Raw genomic sequence first — 14,166 nt, forward strand, 5'->3', positions numbered from 1 at the left:
TATATATATATATATATATATATATATAATAATTATGTAAAAATATATTTAACAAAATGTATTAATGTATAATATATATATATATATATACACACACACTGTATACAAGTAAATATTTAAATATATACATATTATGTAAACAATTTTATTTTGGATGCAATTAATTGCGAATAATAGTTTGACAGCACTAATATTTATATTTTAATATTAATAAAGTCTTTTTTTATCGTAATTTTATGTAGACAAATAAAAAAAAGTCTTAACTTTTATAGCTTTATTTGTAGCTTTATTTATTAAATGTATTTATTTTTAAAAATATTTATAAAATATAAAATGTTAAATTTTCCTTAAATCACGTTTTTACGTTTTCTCTTTGATGTTTACCATTCCTTTAAGACCATTATATAAGGTTTTTTATATCTATTTTTTTATGTTTTTTAAAATTGAAACTCCTGTTTTTTGTGAAGTGAAACCTGACATGTCAGATTATCTGACTTCAAACTTAAGTGAATTTTGTGATTCATTTGTTTTCAGAGATCAGCACACTGAAGGAGATATTCGGCATTGCCAGTGATGGTATGAAGATAATAATATCTCATTATGACCAGTGGATAATAGAAAAACACTGAATGAAAATCACATATACCTCTTTCTCTCTCTCTTTGCCTCTTCAGAGCATGAAGCTGCCATGGTGAAATATAGTCGCTTACCTAAAAAGAGAGAAAATGAAAAGGTAGATATTGATGTGATGTATCTGATCCGTTATGCGTAACCCACCAATCAGAATCCAGCATTGATCAGTTTAATGTGTGTGTGTTGACAGATAAAAGCGGAGGTGGTGAGAGAGGTGGCGTATTCCCGCAGGAAGCAGCATCAGGCCGCCATGCAGTATTATTGTGCTCTGAACGCGCTGCAGTACAGGAAGAGAGTGGCCATGCTGGAGCCCATGCTGGGATTCACACACGCTCAGGTCTGACACCTGCCTGTCACGTCACAACAAACACAATCAAGCACTGGTTTAGTAACGCAAATAATATTTGCACACTTGTGACAACACATTAATTAATGCATGTAGTCTAGTGGTGGGCTGTATGAAGAAAGTAGCTGATATTCTCTATATTTTTTTTACATCTTTTCAAAAATTCTTCAAATTTAATTTAAAATTATATTAAAATATTTTGAGATATTAAAATAATAATTTCAAAAATACAATTTTATTTTGCTTGTTATTTTTAGCAAAATTGTTTATTTTAAGCAAGATAAAATGTATAGTATGTAATATAATTTTTATTATTATTATTATTAATAATATACATGTTAATATTAATTCAATTAGTTTTTTTATTTGTAATTAAAATATACTATTTACTAAAATATTTTCAAAAATATGGTTTTAATTGCGTGTTTTTCACATTAATATTAATATTAATTTTAATATTAATTCAGTACAGAAATTGAAGATGATAAATTATTCAATAATAATAATAATAATAAATTATTTAAATTATTTAATAATTATTAGAATTATTATATTTGTTATTAAAATTTCAAACATACCATTTTATTTGCTTGGTATTGTAAAATATTATGAATAATAATATACATATTAATTCAATTATTTAAAAAATGAGAGATTTTTATTTTTAATACAAATATTTTATTATTTACTAAAATAATATTTCAAAAAATATTATTTTAATTGCATGTATTTTAAAAATTTTGATATTAATTCAGTTATTTCCAGAACAACATTAGAGAAATTTGAAAATATATTTTTTAATACAATTATTGTATTAGTTATATTACTTATTAAAATAATAATTTTAAACATACAATTTTATTTCTGTGGTATTAATAATAATGTACATATTATTTCATTTTTTTTTAAATGAGTGATTTGTATTTTTAATAAAAATGTTATTTACCAAAATAATATTTTCTAGAAATATTATTTTAATTGTTTAAGATAAATTTTAATATTTATTTTGATATTAATTCCCGATTTATTTCCAGAACATCATGTTAGATTCCAAGTAGAGAAATTTGAAAATAAATAAAATTATTTTTAATTCTAAAAGTATTATATTATTAATTATTATATTACTTATTAAATTGGTATCTTTTATATTTATATAAATATTTATTTAATGTATTTCTTGAACCTTAGTGTCTTTTTACAAGCAGACAAAAAATATTTTATTTTTATTAGTAAGATTCTTATATTATTTATATTACTGAATAAAATAGTTTTTAAATAGACTATTTTATTTGCTTGATATCTTTTATATGAATATTAATATTATTTAAGCTGTTTATTAAACATTGGTGTCTTTGTATCATATTGTTACAGCTCCTTTTTAAAAGCAATAAAGCAATAAGACACTCAAGGTTGTGCCTAACAACAGCTCTTAACTGTGGTCCAGTGACTAAAGCATGACCTCTCATGACGTTTTTCTTCAGTTTGTGTGCATTATAGTCAATGTAGCTGAATAATCTTCTATCCTGATTGGTTTTCCACAGATAAATTTCTTTAAGAAGGGGATGGATCTGGTGTCGAAGAAGATGGACAGTTTTCTGAGCTCAGTTTCCAGCATGAATCAGAGGTAAAGGAGCGGTCTTTGTTTCAGAGCACATGTGAGGATGGTCTGTGATTCTCTCACGCTCTCTGTCTGTGCTTCAGTATTGAGTCTCAGCTAGAGGTCGAAGCAGAGGTCATGCGCTCGTCTCAGAGAGAGCTCCTGTCCGTGGATGACACAGCCTACATGCCGGATCACGATCAAGTCCCCGTGAATCGCGCCCTCATCCAGAAAGCAGGTTACCTCAACATCAGGAAGTACGGCTCACTTCATCTGTCAGATTTGATCAAGTTAGCAGGTGACGTTTGTAGTTTAACATGCTGAACTCTGTGTGTCCTGCAGTAAGACGGGGCTGGTGACTACGGCGTGGGACCGGCTGTTTTTCTTCACGCAGGGGGGGAATCTGATGTGTCAGCCGCGGGGCGCGGTGGCAGGCGGGATGGTTCTGGATCTGGACAACAGTTCTGTCATGGCCGTGGAGTGTGAGGACCGCCGCTACTGCTTCCAGATCACTTCACCCAACGGAAAAACGTACGGAAACACTGTGTGTGTGTTTGAATCTGTGAAATGTGTGTTTGCAGTCTATAGTCAGGTTTTATCATAATTATGAAACTGTAATTATATAGAATTTAATGTATGTTTTTTATATTTTAATATAATTTATATATAACTAAACATAGGGATGCACCAATATAAAAATGTTGATAAATCCAAATTTTGATATAATTTGAGAGGCTGATTACAAAAACAAAAGTAATGTCTCTAGCACACAATTATAATGTTCTCATTACAATTTCATGTATCAAATATGACAGACTTGCTTAACCTTATTTTCCTTTCTGAAGTGATTTCAATTATATTTCAAGCAATTCAGAACCATCATGGTGAACAGTGCGCATCTGTCTCAGCTGAAGGAAATAATCCATGATTTATCTGCTTTAATATATCGGCGAAATTCTTTTAATGGGCCGATAATGATAACATTAATAATGAACATATATCGGCCGATACCGATATGGTGACAGATATATATTGTGCATCCCTAATTTAATATATTAAAAAAAAAAAAAAAAGATTATTAACATTTTAATAATTATTTTATTTAATCAAATAATTATAATAATATTAAATAATAAAATGATTATTACTATATAATGTAATTATATTATATAATTATGTCTCCATATATTTTCAGTAACAAATGTTAACATTTTATACATATTATGATATATATTATATTATATATATTTTTATTATTATAATTGTTATATAATTATATAACTATAATGATTATTAGTGCTGTCAAAATGATTAATCACATCTAACAAAAGTTTGTAAATGTATAATGTGTGTGTGTGAGAGGAGCTGATCTCTGCTGTGTTAACAGAAGAAGATGTGATCATGATTCCTCTGGTTCTCCTGATGTTCACACTCTCTCTGTCAGTTCAGGAACAGGTCTGATGTCTCGCTGTCGTAACCATCGCTGTTCCTCTCTGTTTTCAGGTCTCTGATTCTTCAGGCCGAGAGTAAGAGGGAATATGAGGAGGTATTTACACGCTTCAATAAAGATGTTTTACAAAATGCAGACTTAACTATAGATTGATTTATACAACATTATGATGTTTATTTCTTTCATTTGTATCCACAGTGGATTTGCACCCTGAACAACATTTCCAGACAGATTTATCTAACCGACAATCCTGAGGTATCTATCTATCTATCTATCTATCTATCTATCTATCTATCTATCTATCTATCTATCTATCTATCTATCTATCTATCTATCTATCTATCTATCTATCTATCTATCTATCTATCTATCTATCTATCTATCTATCTATCTATCTATCTATCTATCTATCTATCTATCTATCTATCTATCTATCTATCTATCTATCTATCTATCTATATATCTATATATATATATATATATATATACAGCTATGGAAAAAATTAAGAGAACACTCCAAGTTCAGAAATCAATGTTAAGTGGTCTCTTATTTTTTTCCATAGCTGTATATATATATATATATATATATATATATATATATATATATATATAATTATTTTTTTTTAATCAAATAAATAATGTGAGCACTGAGTATCATTTAGCAACACCCTAGCAACTGCATGGTAAATGAATATTCTCATAAATATTCAGAATTAATTATGAATTACTTTTAATTAAATATATATAATTAATTAAAAATTAATATATATATATATATATATATATATATATATATATATATATATATATATATATATATATATATATATATATATATATATATATTATATTATAATTTACCATTATTTTTATTTATTATATAAGATTTTTTTTTATATTAATTATGCTTTTGTGTTGAAGTGTTTTGTGATGTTTATTTCAGGCTGTGGCGATCAGGTTGCACCAGACGGCCCTCCAGGCTGTGACGCCCATCACCAGCTTTGAGAAGAGAGCTGAAGGCTCTCCTAACCCGGACCGGTACTAATACTTCATATCTGAGGATGATGACTAAACGCTTATTTCATTCCAGTTCACTTGTGTTCATTTGTGACCCGTGCTGGCAAAATGAGTCACGATGAGCACATTTTCAGAAATGTGTTGTTATTCTCACATTCCCTTTTAAAAAACCTTCAAAATGATGTATGATTTGTTTGAATTCGACAAAAAATTACTGAGCTCCACCTGTTTGAAGTCGATAGAGTCAGAAAAGTCCATTTTGAGAAAAATCAAGTAAAAGTTTTCTGAAGTTTCCAAAAGAAAATCACCTTAAAGGTGCCATCGAACGTTTTTTTACAAGATGTAATATAAGTCAGGTCCCCTGAATGTGTCTGTGAAGTTTCAGCTCAAAATACCCCATACATTTTTTTAAATTAATTTTTTAACTGCCTATTTTGTGGCATCATTAACTATGCGCCGATTCAGGCTGCGGCCCCTTTAAATCTCTCGCTCCCCGCCCCCTCTGAGCTGTCGACTATAATACAGTGCATTCACACAGCTAATATAACCCTCAAATGGATCTTTACAAGATGTTCATCATGCATACTGCATGAATACATCAGATCATGTGAGTACAGTGTTTATTTGATGTTTACATTTGATTCTGAATGAGTTTGATAGTGCTCCGTAGCTAAAGCTAACACACTGTTGGAGAGATTTATAAAGAATGAAGTTGTGTTTATGAATTATACAGACTGTAAGTGTTTAATAATGAAAATAGCGATGGCTCTTGTCTCCGTGAATACAGTAAGAAACGATGGTAACTTTAACCACATTTAAGAGTACATTAGCAACATGCTACTGAAATATTTAGAAAGACAATTTACAAATATCACTAAAAATATCATGATATCATGGATCATGTCAGTTATTATTGCTCCATCTGCCATTTTTCACTGTTGTTCTTGCTTGCTTACCTAGTCTGATGATTCAGCTGTGCACAGATCCAGACATTAATACTGGCTGCCCTTTTGTAATGCCTTGAACATGAGCTGGCATATGCAAATATTGGGGGCGTACATATTAATGATCCCAACTGTTACGTAACAGTCGGTGTTATGTTAAGATTCGCCTGTTCTTCGGAGGTCTTTTAAACAAATGAGATTTATATAAGAAGGAGGAAACAATGGAGTTTGAGACTCACTGTATGTCATTTCCATGTACTGAACTCTTGTTATTCAACTATGCCATGGAAAATTCAATTTTTAATTCTAGGGCACCTTTAAAATCCCAGGTATTACCACCAAATTTGGCACAAAACAAGTTAAAACCCATATCCATAGGAAAAAACTTTACATATTTAAATTTTTTTTCATGATTCCACAATTGTTTGATTAACATTAAAGGATTAGTTCACTTTCAAATGAAAATTAGCCCAAGTTTTACTCACCATCTCAAGCCATCCCAGGTGTATATGACTTTCTTCTTTCTTAAGAACACAATCTGAGAAATATGAATAAATATCCTGACGCATCCGGGCTTTATAATGGCAAACGGGATCAATGAGAATGAGCTGAAGAAAGTGTCTCCATCCACATCCGTACTTCATAAACATACTCCACACGGCTCCGGGGGGTTAATAAAGGTCTTCTGAAGTGAAGTGACGTGTTTGGGCTAATTTTCATTTGAAAGTGAACTAATCCTTTAAAGAAACAAACAGCCCATATATTCAGACCTACTCTACTACACGGTAATTCTTTGTATATCGGGATCTCGTGGGTCGTCTTTGTGTGTGCGCTTCGGATCAGTCAGTCAGCACGAGTAAAATTGTTTAGTTTACATCAGTATGAGTTTGAAAATCACATTTCATTGTTTCAGACTCATGCCATCAAGAATCCGCTATAAATATTCACAAAGTTGGATTGTTGCGCTTTACAACGATACCAAACTGGTGCTGAGAGGAAGCGCGAGTTAAAAACAGCATTTTTCATGGACAAGGGAAAGGTACTGCTCTCAGAAAACATACAAATAAAGATAATTTTAGATGTTTAATTGTTATTTGGAGCATTGGGATTTCTAGGCGAGGGCTTAATGAACTCATTTTTGTGTGAACCTCAATTTCGACCAAAATTGACATTTTTCACTTGTTTTGCCTGCAGCTCGAAATGAACCCGTGTGCATTCCCACTCATTTCGACAGCACGGGTCATGTTTACAGTTTATTGCAATCTGTTAATACAGGTTTATAAATTATTCGGTTTAAAAAAGTCTGTTTTTCTCTCATCTGTAGTGCGAAACCAGGTGGTGTGACCCATAGAGAGCCTCAGAAACCCCCTGCCACCCTCGAGCCCGAAGATCTGATCGCCCCGGGAACACCGATCCAGTTTGACATCGTTCTGCCCGTGTCCGAGTTCCTGGACCAGAACCGAGCTGGAGCAAGGTCAGGGGTCAAAAATCACCAGAACACACAAACCGTCTATAACAAACAGTTTGTGGAGTGTTTATATAGAGTTATCATTTTACAGCCGGTTTATGATTTTACAGTGTGTTTTATAGTTGAACTGTCTGTGCTCGTTTGTTGATGAGTGTAATTCTGCTTGTACTCTGACAGACGCACAAACCCCTTCGGAGAGACGGAGGATGATGACAACGGTTCAGACACACATGGTGAGATGATTTATCAGTGTTACTGAGACAGCAAATAAACACTAACAAAAAAGTGCTATTTGTACCATTTGTTTGATATGTACCATTTTATTATTTAAAATACTTTGGAGTACTATGTAAATAACATGGTTAATGATAATACTACTAATAATATATAATTAATTATTAATCACTTTTTAATTTTGTTTTTTTAATTGTATAATTAATTATTATCTATGTACTTGTGTGTGTATGTATATATATATGTATGTATATATATATGTATGTGTATATATATATATATATATATATATATATATATATATTTATTTTTTGAGAATTTTTTGAGAATTATAGAAAAAAAACTAATGTAAAACCTCACATTATAAGAAATATGATTAACCACAACATATGTTCTTAAAATAGGCTTCTCTATTTCCTTTTTGTTATTTTAGATTTAATTTAGATTATATTTTAGATATGTTTAAATAAAACAAATATATATATATATATATATATATATATATATATATATATATATATATATATATATATATATATATATATATAAAATTATTCTTTACTAAAAATTTTAATTAAGAATATATTAATATAATATATTAAAAAGATTTATTAAACTAAATATTACATGAATTTATTTTGTTAGTATAAAAAATATACATAATTAAAAACAAAAAATATTACAAATCACTGAATTATTTTTTTCAGAATTATAATGTAAAAATAAAACTAAATATTAATTAATATATATAATTATTTAAAAATAAAAATATTAAATTAAGAATATATTACTATGTATTGTTTTATTAAATATTAACATTAATATAAATTCATGTAATATTATGTTGTTTAAAAAATATATAGTTTTTTTATATATTAAAAATCACTGAATTAATTTGTGAATTACAGAAAAACCTTCAAATGTAAAACCTTAAATTATGAGAAATATTATTAATCACACATTATGTTCTTAAAATATCTTCTTCCTAAAATAAAAAGGAAAAAATATTTTTCCTTTTTCGTTATTTAAAAGATAATATAAATATAAATTAAATGTAAAATATTTTTAAATAATACAAAAATATTAATATATATATATATAATAAAAATATTAAATTAAGAATATATTATTATAATATACTGTATATTAAATAGATTAATGTTTTATTAAATGTAATATTTCAAGAATTTATATTAATGTTAATATTTTGTTTTTAATTATGTATAATTTTTTTATATGAATATCACTGAATTTGAGAATTACAGAAATACCTTCAAAACCTCACATTATGATGATTAATCACACATTTTCTTAAAATAGGACTCTTTTTCCTTTTTGTTGTCTAAAATATAATATAAATATAAATTAAAATATATTTAAATAAAACAAAAATATTAATATAATTGTTTATTTTTAAATAAAAAAAATTAAATTAAGAATATATTACTATATATAATGTTTTATTAAATGTAATATTGCATGAATTTATATTAATGTTAATATATTGTTTAAAAATTATATATAATTTGTTTATATTAAAAATCCCTGAATTGCTTTGAGAATTGACAGTAAAAGCTCACATTATGATGAAGATTGTGATTAATGACGACATATGCTCTTAAAATAGGCTTAATTTTCTTTTTGCAAAATATAATTTCTCTCTTTCCTTTTTCTATCCCAGATTCCCTCCTGCAGCAGGTGTTTGCGGTGCGGTTCTTGGGTTCGATGGCCGTTCGGGCCGGTCACACACAGGAAGTGATCTATGAAGCCATGAGGCAGGTTCTCGCCGCTCGCGCAATTCACAACATCTTCAAAACCACCGAATCCCATCTGATGGTCACCAGTACCTGCATTAGGTGCGTCTGCCGTCTCACTTCTGAAATGCGTTTCAAATATTTACATTTTTACAGGATTCTCAGGGGAATTAAAAAATGTTGTGTTTCTGCCGACAGGCTGATCGATCCACAGACACAAGTCACCAAAATCAGTGTAAGTGTTCATTTATTTCTAACACTGTGGTCAGTGTTGGCATCTTCTCCTCAACACTGGAAACATCTCAGCTGTGTGTGTGTGTGTCAGTTCCAGCTGAAGGACGTGACTCAGTTTGCGGCCCATCAGGAGAACAGCAGGCTGATGGGGTTCGTTCTGGAGGGGAGCGACTGGAGCAACGGAAGCGACGATGAACCCTCATTCAGCGTATTCGTGTTTGAGAGTAACACTGAAGGAGAGAAGGTCAGTCTGCCAACCATAACGCTTACTTCTCACATTAATATCAGATCAACTCCAGGAATTTGTGCTGTTTCTCCTCAGATTTGTTACACGATAAACCTGGGGAAAGAGATCTCAGAGGCGAAGAAGGTAAAGCCAGATCATCTGACATTCAGAGAGTAAAAACAGCCCTTTAAACTCAATTCAAAATCAATTTAATGTCTGTAATGTCCTGTTTTTTTTCTGAGTGAAAAATAGGCCAGCAATTACTAATATTTTTATTATAAAATATATATATTTTTAAATGTTTCTATAAAATATATTTACCATGGTGTGCAAATATAAATTAAATGTAAAATATTTTTAAATAAAAAAGTTAATATGTTAGTATAATACATTATATAAAAGGTATTATCAATATGTTTTTATATAAAAAAATTAAGAATATATGAATCTAATACATATTAAAGATATATAAAGATAAAATATTAATATATTAAGAATAAATGAAGAATATATGTGTGTATATTTTAAAGATGTTTTTTTAATAGTAATATGTTTTTATTTACATAAATATATGTTAAGAATAAATGAAGAATAAATTTTATATATTTATAAACTTGAATTAAATTTGGATTGCATGGGATTAAAGCATAAGGATATAATATAATATAATATAATATAAAACAATAATAATCTACTATTTCATATATATTTATGCGCGAAAGTAACTACATGTAGTCATTACATTTAGTTAATAGCTTGTGCAAACAAAAAATGCAAAAACATGCTCTAATAAATGTAAAAAAATATATAATAATAATAATAATAATAAAAAAAAAATATATATATATATATAAAAATAATATTATAAATATATATATAATACTATTTTTAGATATATAAAATAACACTAACTTTTTATTTAAAAATATTTTACAAAATTTACAAGATTTCTTCATGTTGTGATTTTCATGACTGTTCCCCATGTGTGTATCAGGACCCTGAAGCGCTGGCCCAGCTGTTGAAGTCAATGCCCCTGACAAACGATGGGAAGTTTTTGCTGCTGGAGAGCGAGACGGGAGACGCAGCGGAAGCGTCCGGACAGGACGACCTGGAGTCAGAGGCCTGATGTGAACACAAACACACTTTCATTCCCTGCTGCTGTTCTCCTGTCCTCCCTCCCTCCAGACAGACTAAATGAAGGAAAGCAACCAGCGGTGGAGGGAACGGCACTCATTTGTTTAACACTTACCCAGTTTTAGATGCTTACGATGGAGAAGATGAAGGTTAAAGGTTTCGGTCTTCAGTTTGAATACATCAGACATGAGTTTACATGGTAATAATTCACCCAAAAATGAAAATTCTCACCCTTTCCTCTGCAAATAACTGCTTCAAATTTGGTTCGTTCCTCATGCATTGTTATTGCATGATTCTGAATATAGTGCATGAGACAAATGATGGGAACCAACTTTATTATACGTTAATACGGTACTTTTACGGTGCAAAATACAGCTTCAGTTTCACTTGTATGGAAAAGAGCAACTTTTCATTTTTGGGTGTACTGTCCCTTTAAGAAAAGGGCCTTTTATCAAATCTCTTTGCATTTTAATTTACATTGTATTTTTATGGTTAAAATTGTTAATGTCAGATGTCGTTTCAGCTAAAATCTGATTTTGTTTTAAATAATTGTTCAATCTGTTGCTCATAACATAGGAACATTTCAGAATTTTTCACACTACATTGTGAAACCTGAACCTTTGTTTGCACTTTCTTGGTTCCTGTTGTATCTGACACATTAAATGCTGATTTCAGCACATCATAATTAACATTCCTTACATCTACCATTCCACTTTTATTGCGACGCTGTTTATAATTAAGTCTTGCAAAACTGGTATGAATCCCAATTTGCATACTGCGCCTCAAATCTCAGTACATTGAACACAGTTGCTTGAATGTTTCAGATGGAGTTTTGAGATATGGTTTCATGCAGCTAATATGGCTGTGAAAGAGGAGTTTGTGGTGTTGCTGGTAAAATGGTGCTGCAGCATTTTATACAGGAATAAACCTAAATGTTAATGAATTTTAAGGTAACTGGTTTAAGTTAGCTATATTGTATGAATACGTGTGCTACACACAGACTGTATTGGCTATGATCGACTCGACGACAAACGCTAGACTGAGAAACTCTTCTCCGCTCCTCAGATACCTAAAACATTAGCCTTTATATATATTTAGTGCTTCTTGAGTAGAGAAAACGCTGCACTTATTAAACATTGCATTGCAAACAAGCAGAAACGGTCCAAACTGCAGCGGCATCTCAGCTCATTCAGGATAGAGGTGGGTGGAGTTATGAGGTTTGACTGACAGATTGAAGTTCCAATGGCGTTCCGAGGTTTAGTCACAATATCTTTCGATTGGTTAAATGTTTGTTAAACATACAGACATTAAGGGTGACCAACAGTACGCTTTGTCTGAAATTGAATACTTCCCTACTGTATAAAATGAGAAAAACAGTACGACAGAGTATGTCCGAATTCATAGTATTCGAAAAAACAGTAGGCGAAAAGTCTCCGGATGACTTATTACCGGCGAGATTCTGTAATGCGCATTTGACGGACACTTTACTATCTATGTGGCCAAAGACTATAGAATAACACAAGACGTGTCACTCGTATATATTTTTTTTTTTTTGAATGGGAGAAAGTGCAACTGGCAATAAGGCGATCCCGCCTTCTAAATAAGAGCCAATCGCCGACTGGTAAAGTCATCGCGTCACTGCAGCGGCCGTTTGAAGCCAAAGTCCCTTTAAGACAAGCCATTTCACTCGGCGGCCATCTTTGAAACGCCTCTCGGGCATCATGCAATATCTTTGATGGGGAAACATCAAATTCTCAAAAACGGTTCGCCAACCTTACGATTAAATTTCAAATTTGAAATCACCAATGAAATGTAACATCAACCGGCTCATAAATTTAGTTTCTAAACGCTCGAATCATGACAAAAAAAACAAACATTTTTTTTCAGGCTGGATTAAGCTATAATGCGCATGCACAGACCTAAATGCGCGTCTCTTTGGAGGCGCGCGTCTGACGGTTTCTATAGAAACCGGTGATTCTAACCGCCGCTGAAGTAACGCGATGACTTTACCAGTCGGCGATTGGCTCTTATAAGTCCTTATTCCGCCATATTGTGCGTTACACTTTCTCCTATTCAAAACAATACGAGTGACGCGTCTTTGTTGAAGCTCCAGTTCCTGTAGAAACAGTCGACGAGGTTAATATGTTAATACAGTGTATCAAAACAAAGAACAGAGCCTTATATATATTTTATATAATATATAAAAATTCTGGCTAAGTTCATTTGTTTTATCAACACTTGAATGTGGGTAAGAATTTAGAAATTCAGAATGATGTGAAAACATTGGCGGGAAAGAGTTAAAAAAAGGGGCTTGATATCAAAATGCAATTTATGACTTGCTATATATATATATACTTGACAATCACCAGTTAACTCTTTACTTTCATTGCTTAGAAGTATGCAAATTGGGATTCAACAGAATGCAAAACAAAATTGCACTTTTTCTTCATTTTTTTCATGCAATTTAGATGCGTTTAAAACACTTTAATTTACAAACACTAATACAAGATTAGTTCCTGTGGTCTGTTTACATTAAATACCATTGAGAATTTTATAATACATAAAATGGAATAGGAAATTCAGACACATCCTGATGATGGAAAACAAAAAACTGCAGCATATATTTTAGCATTCATTCTGTGGAAAAATTAATCTCAGGGTGAGTCTGGTAACAAAACTAAGTTGTTTTGGTGCTGAAGGGCTTTTCCCCCCTCAGTATTTCCTGTGTGATCAGTTTGGTGGAGCAGCACATCCACAGCGCTTCATTAGGTACATACTCGTTTATCTGTAATCGTCTGCTTGTACTGAAGGTTACGACTGTATGTGTCGAAATAAAGTTCTGAAAGAGGTTTGCTAGTGATTTGAACTGTTTACATTTATCACAAACCGATCCTGAAGTGTTCACCAAACTTTAAAAAAGCCTCAGTAACTATCTGACGTTTAACCTGCGATGAGCTTGAGCATGATGTATGCTGAACAATAAAATCATTAATGAACACGGTGATTGGATGTGCCGCAGTTATTGGACTGTCAGATTCTGCCCATGTAACGTCTTTTCAGAATGTAAAACTCTTTAATAAAGACCATTTCTAACTTACGTTAAGAGTCATGAAGAAGCAATCTGAAAAT

The 14,166-nt window shown here is 30.9% G+C and overlaps 1 protein-coding gene across 1 annotated transcript in view; it reads left to right on the plus strand.

Annotated features, from left to right (window-relative positions):
* Positions 1-14,090, plus strand: part of appl2 (adaptor protein, phosphotyrosine interaction, PH domain and leucine zipper containing 2) — an 18,074-nt gene extending 3,984 nt beyond the window's left edge. Inside the window, exons 6-21 of the mRNA XM_067379029.1 lie at positions 535-576; positions 675-733; positions 824-970; positions 2,521-2,603; positions 2,681-2,833; positions 2,919-3,107; positions 4,080-4,122; positions 4,225-4,281; positions 4,970-5,064; positions 7,312-7,461; positions 7,633-7,688; positions 9,371-9,545; positions 9,642-9,678; positions 9,769-9,921; positions 10,000-10,047; positions 10,898-14,090. Coding sequence (XP_067235130.1) covers positions 535-576; positions 675-733; positions 824-970; positions 2,521-2,603; positions 2,681-2,833; positions 2,919-3,107; positions 4,080-4,122; positions 4,225-4,281; positions 4,970-5,064; positions 7,312-7,461; positions 7,633-7,688; positions 9,371-9,545; positions 9,642-9,678; positions 9,769-9,921; positions 10,000-10,047; positions 10,898-11,029 — 1,619 coding nt within the window. The 3' untranslated portion in view covers positions 11,030-14,090. The remainder of the gene's footprint in view (positions 1-534; positions 577-674; positions 734-823; positions 971-2,520; positions 2,604-2,680; positions 2,834-2,918; positions 3,108-4,079; positions 4,123-4,224; positions 4,282-4,969; positions 5,065-7,311; positions 7,462-7,632; positions 7,689-9,370; positions 9,546-9,641; positions 9,679-9,768; positions 9,922-9,999; positions 10,048-10,897) is intronic.
* The last annotated feature ends 76 nt before the right edge of the window (positions 14,091-14,166 follow it).

The sequence above is a fragment of the Chanodichthys erythropterus genome, chromosome 24 (genome assembly GCF_024489055.1).
Source record: "Chanodichthys erythropterus isolate Z2021 chromosome 24, ASM2448905v1, whole genome shotgun sequence".
Lineage (NCBI taxonomy): Eukaryota > Metazoa > Chordata > Actinopteri > Cypriniformes > Xenocyprididae > Chanodichthys > Chanodichthys erythropterus.